At 45.8% G+C, this 6,233-nt stretch overlaps 1 protein-coding gene across 1 annotated transcript in view; it reads left to right on the top strand.

The window, feature by feature from the left end:
• Window positions 1-5,518, top strand: part of cfdp1 (craniofacial development protein 1) — a 63,311-nt gene extending 57,793 nt beyond the window's left edge. The window contains exon 7 of the mRNA XM_063197428.1: window positions 3,744-5,518. Coding sequence (XP_063053498.1) covers window positions 3,744-3,834 — 91 coding nt within the window. The 3' untranslated portion in view covers window positions 3,835-5,518. The remainder of the gene's footprint in view (window positions 1-3,743) is intronic.
• The last annotated feature ends 715 nt before the right edge of the window (window positions 5,519-6,233 follow it).

Here is a 6,233-nt window from a genome sequence, read left to right as displayed (position 1 = left end):
ACTTTTAGCATGATTGACGCCTCGCTGTACAAAAGTTTAATCCATGATAAGGCTCTTTCCCCAAAACCAAACACTTTTAACACATTTAAAAGGTAATCATGGTCCAAAAGGTCGAACGCTTTGCGTTGATCTATAGACAGTATTCCCACATCAACCTTGTTTTGCTGTGCAGAGTCAATAACGTCTCTAACCAAAAATAAATTGTCCATTATTGTGCGTCCCGGCACACAATATGTCTGATCCTTGTGTACCAGCACTGCCAAGTATCGCTTAATCCTGTTAGCCAAGCACTTGGAGAAAATTTTGTAGTCCACACACAATAAGGACACTGGTCTCCAGTTTTCCAGAGACCCCAAGTCCCCCTTTTTGGGTATGAGGGACAGCACTGCACGGCGAGAGCTTGTTGGTAGCCGCCCCTCCCGGAAACACTCCTCCAGGACCTCAAAGTAGTCCTGGCCAATAATGTCCCAGAACGCCTGATAGAAGTCTGCTGAGAGGCCATCGATTCCTGGCGCCCGCCCCCGCGCCATTTGCTGAACGGCACCCGTCAGCTCCTGCATAGTTATGGGCTGGTCCAGGGCCGCCCTGTCCTCTGGGCTAAGCACTGGAAGGCCCCGGAACAGCTGCTCCGCACTCTGTGGGTCACAGTCCGTTTGATGATACAAGTGTCCATAGAAATCCATTGCCATGTCCCTCATCTCGTAAGGGTTGGTTGTTACAGTCCCATCTGGCCTCTTTAAAAAGAGCATGTGCTTCTGTTGCGCAGTCTTTTTCTCGAGATTAAAAAAGTATGATGTCGGAGCATCCATGTCTCTTATTGAAGAGAACCTGGCTCTGACCAGGGCCCCCTTGGCACGTTCATGTAAAAAGGCACTCAATTGTCTCTTTTTTTGATCAATGTCCCCAAGTTCATTTTCTCCCCCCACCTCCATCTTGCTTATCTCCTCTTCTAACCTCTTTATATTCCCCGCCAATGTGGCAGTGGCGTTATAGGTGTAACTCTGACAAAATGACCTTATATGAGTCTTCCCCAGCTCCCACCATTGACCCACATTCACAAAGTTACACTTTTGAGCCCTCCACGACCCCCAAAACATGACAAAGTTTTCACAGAAGGTTTTATCTTGCAGTAGCCTATTATTGAAATGCCAGTAATATCTTGGCTTAGGCGTTGTTGACAAACAAAAAACAACAGTTATTAAGTGATGATCAGAAAACCCACATGGTGTGATGGATGATGTGACAATTTTATTATTAAAGGAGGCACTCACATAGAGTCTGTCTAGTCTGGCCCCCGTAACCCTTGAATCCAACACTCTAACCCATGTAAAACTTTTAGTATGAGGATTCCTACTCCTCCATACATCAATTAAATCTGACTGCTTAATCATAGTCCCCAAAACCCTCCCCGACAAGAGGTGAGTCTCCTCCCCAAGTCGATCAAGTGAATTTTCAACTGTGCAGTTCCAGTCCCCCCCAAGAACCACACAGGTGTCAAGGCCCTGTTGTTTTAAAAAATCCCCCAGCTTCCTAAACAAAGCCACCCGCTCAGCCCCATTGTTGAAAGCATACACATTCACAAAAAGAAAATAATGCCCCCTGATGCCCACCCTTACAGCCACAATCCTCCCCCCCACCACCTCAATGGTGGATTCTATAGTAACATCCAAATGTTTCCCAAAGAGCACTGCTACACCAGCACTCAAATTTGTTCCATGGCTTAAAACACACTCCCCTTCCCACCATCTTCTCCAATCAACCTCATTGTAGTCATCTGTGTGTGTTTCTTGTAAAAACGCCACATCAATTCCTTTTAACTTAATATATTCTGACACCAAAGCCCTTTTACCCCTATCCCTCCCACCATTAATGTTAAGGGATGCTACTGTTAAACTTTCCATTGAGAGAAAGAAAAGGGGGAAAAGAAACCCAAACAGTAGTGAAAACACCAGACCCCTACCAGGGACAGCCATGAAGAGGGAAAACATAGAGAGCTACACAGAAAACAGTGAAATCACTTTGCCAAAGCAGGAAGCTTTCGTATTTTTCGGATTTTCGTTAAATGGTTTTTCAACCGGTACTTCTTTTTTTTACACAGCTGTTTGTTCCCTGCCTTCTTCTTCCAATGCACCACAGAAAGCTCAAATTTTCGTAAATCGGGGAAAAACTCTCTTACATCAACAGCTTGGCCAAATGTATCGTCCAGAAATTTCACAATGCTTTCTAGGGGGTAAACATCATCTGCGAGAGAGAGAGAGAGAGAGAGAGAGAGAGACACAGACAGACAGACAGACAGACAGACAGACAGACAGACAGACAGACAGACAGACAGACAGAGACAGAGAGCGACCAGTAACAGAGAGCGAGAGAGCGAGCGAGAGAGAGAGAGAGATCCAAGTGAGATGATGACACTGCAGAGGACTTTCCCCACACACTGCAACAGGAAACGATTGTGTAACAGCATCAGTGTGTGTGTTCATGTGTTCATGTTGGCGTGAACGTGAGTCAGCAGTCTTGTCCATCTCAGTGCTTCACTATGACCTATGACCACTCTTCTCTGTTCACCTTTTGTCCTGCAGAGCTGTGTAAGAAACTACACTGAACTGGCTGCCCATCTGCATTAAACTGTGTGTATAATCAAGCGCGATCTACGCTACCTGAGTGACAGGAGTCATTATTTCTCTATGGAGGGTAGGCGAATAAGGCTACCAAAGCGAATTCGCCAGGCGCGAAGCGACCAGAGCGAATTTCAACGATTAAAGTAAAGCCAATATTATGGTAATGAGCTATGACGCGGTTCGGTGAAAACCAATTGGAATGTTCATATCTCCGAATGTCCCAGGCTGTCAAGCCAGAGTCGTTATGTGATTAGCTAAATGAAACATGTCAATGTCACGTCCAGAGCGAATAAAGCGAATTCACGGCGAAACTTCTTTTGCGACCTCAGCTACCTGGGTCGCGTACTGGAGGTCATAGCTGGTCTACATGCAGCATTACTGCAGGAGTTGAAAGAGCCAAAACGCTGCAAATTTCCGCCTGCCTGGACTGCACAGATCAGGGGGTGACGCTCCGGCTGGTGGACTTGAAGGGGAATTGAATTTACTGGTACGCATCATCAGTAGTGTTTCTCTGGGTCATAGGGTGCCTTTGACAGTCTTGTAATAGTGTTTTGTTGGGAGTGTTGCGGTATCGAATGTGTATCACCCTCATTGAGTGTGCTGTGTCATTGAGCTCGTGTTGTTTGGAAAGATCATTAAAGTTTAGATGGAGGCCGAGATGAGGTTATGTCACGCATCACATGTTCAGACTTACCCGTACCATCAGAGTGTCAGGGGCCGGTTCCCCACAAAGCACTACGACATTGCATTTTATTGTTACACACTGTGAAGTAAAAGTGAAAGCCCAACTGGGAAACTCTAACTCCCATTGTCATTGTGACATAGCACTCCACAGCACACAAATGAACACTGCTGCACACAGCGAAATTGCATTTATTCCTCACCCGTGCAAGGGACAGCCCCCAATGGCGCTCGAAAGGCTGTACATTCTTTTTGGTGTCATTGTAATTGTATCATTGTGTCATTGTTTTTGCCGAGATGATCTCAGTCTTCCATCTTCCAAAAATCAACACACACACACACACACACACACACACACACACACACACACACACACACACACACACACACACACACACACACACACTAATCCCTTTCCTTTCCTCTGCTCTTCTCTGTCTGCAGGTATGTGGAGCGGATGAACTTCTTGGAGAGAGTTGACCAGCGGCAGTTCCAGCTGGAGAAAACCGTGCGCCTCAACAACATGAAACGATGACGCAGTCACGAGGAGGACAACACACACACACACACACACACACACACACACACACACACACACACACACACACACACACACACACACACACACACACACACACACACACACACACACACACACACACACACATTCCATTTGGACAGAACTATATGCTTCAACAATATAAACAATGACGGACATCATCATCATCAACAACACACACACACCCACACACACACACATACACACACTATGCTATGCTATGGTGTAGTGCCTATTCAGAGGACTCTATTCCAACACAGTGTCAGAGTCACACAGTTTGGGTGGCCCCCTACGTGTGAATGATCTGGTGAAGTCATTCCCATGGAAGTAAGAGTCAGGTTAATCCCATTGACCTCTGTGTTCCATTTTTACACAAAGATGGCGGCTCATGGAGCCTTTGACACACAAATCTTCGTTGACACCGTTCCACAATAGTTCCAGGAAGTGAGTGTAGAACACAGAAAGTGCAGTAAAGGTAAATGTAATTCATTGTTGTTCATTTTATATCATCTTTTGCTTGTTATGTAGTGATTCTTTGTTTGTTTTTAGTGGAAAGAAAGCCGCTGCCTAGAACTATTTGAATCTACGTGAATCATGTCACCAACTGACTTCCTGTACCCCGTTTGTCACAACTCTGAATTCTGTGGCTCTGGCTGTTGTGTGCTGTACTCACATTGTTCTGATTGGACGGTTAATAAAAAGGGGCGGTGGGATTTAGATGCTTTCTTGGGGGAACACTGGGCAAAGGAGTTTGATTGACAGCCAGAGAGCCAACGAGAAGGGTGCAACTAAAGTGATGTGGACTGAAGACCTTAACATCAGTGACTCCATTGCAGATCATCCTTTTTAGATTTTTGTAATGTCATACAATGACTTTATCGTTACTTTCTGTGATCCTGAAGTGGAAATTAGCCCGATGTGTCAACATGTGCGTTCATACATATGCGTGTGTGTGCATGTGTGTGTATGTATGTCAGCCATCTATATTGTGCAGGAGTGGTACAGTAACAGAAAAACAGTGATTGTCAGTAAGATATTATTAGACTGTAATGCCATGTCTTGACTGGAGCTCAGAGCTGTACTTACTGTAGCTCTTTCTCATGTGTAATAACAGAGTGCATGTAGAAGAGTAATCACCCTTCACAAGTTCACCCTCTCTCTCTCTCTCTCTCTCTCTCTCTCTCTCTCTCTCTCTCTCTCTCGTGTTCTCTCTTTCTGTCTCTCTCACACATACACACGCATACATACGTTTTTTTTTCTTTCATTTTCACCGTCTCTCTCTCTATCTCTTTCTCTCCATCTCTATTTCTTTCCTTCTGTTTCACTCTCTTTCTCTGTTGGTCTCTCTCTGACGATCTCTCTCTCTCTCTCTCTCTCTCTCTCTCTCTCTCTCTCTCTCTCTCTCTCTCTTTCTCTCGCTCTCTCTCACTCTCTTACACACAAACATACTGTTTTTCTTTTTCTTTCATTCTCTATTTCTTTCTGTCTGTCTCACTCCCTCTCTGTCGCTCTCTTTCTCTATCAATCTCTCTCTCTCTCTCTCTCTCTCTCTCTCTGGAGTGTTTTTATGCCATGTTTATGTTATTCTCAGTGCAGGTTCTTGGGAACAGCCTCTGCTGTGTCTGATGTGCAAATTGTGCTTCTGTTCACATTTTCCACTTTCCACAACATTTTCCCCGAGTGTGACATGCTATTAAACAAGGTTTTACCGCCATTTTTAATAATGAGCTCTTGTTTTTAATTGCTTTGAACTTCTTTGAACCTCTAACGAGGCATTCCCTTCCCCCATTTCCCATTCTGAATCCCACCCCACCACACACACGCGCACACACACACGCGCACACACACACACACACACCTTCAGGGTCTGAAAGAGATGTTGTGCCAACTGCCTCTAAGTATTTCATCAGAATCTTCTTTGCCATACCCTCTACACACACACAAACACACACGTGCACACACACTTGCGGGCACACAACACACACAACAAACACACTCTTTCGCGCACGCACGCACGCACGCACACACACACACACACACACACAGCCATACACATACTCCATACACGCACTCAATGTGCCCACTGCACATGCCCCCCTCAGGGCACCATTTCATCCCAGATACCCAGCAGACTATAGCCTCTCCTTACCCCTCCACTCCTCCACCTCATCCACCCCTCTACTCCTCCATCCCCATTCATCCCTCTACTCCATATTCATCCCTCTCCTCCTCCGCCTCTATCCATTCCTCTCCTCCTCCTCCTCCTCCTCTATTCATCCCTCTCCTCCTCCTCCTCCTCCTCCACCCCTATTTATCCCTCTACTCCTCCATCCCCATTCATCCCTCTACTCCATATTCATCCCTCTCCTCCTCCG

The sequence above is a fragment of the Engraulis encrasicolus genome, chromosome 4 (assembly GCF_034702125.1).
Source record: "Engraulis encrasicolus isolate BLACKSEA-1 chromosome 4, IST_EnEncr_1.0, whole genome shotgun sequence".
Taxonomy (NCBI): Eukaryota; Metazoa; Chordata; class Actinopteri; order Clupeiformes; family Engraulidae; genus Engraulis; species Engraulis encrasicolus.
Note: the sequence above shows the minus strand (reverse complement) of the source record. Positions and strands in the feature narration are given on the sequence as shown.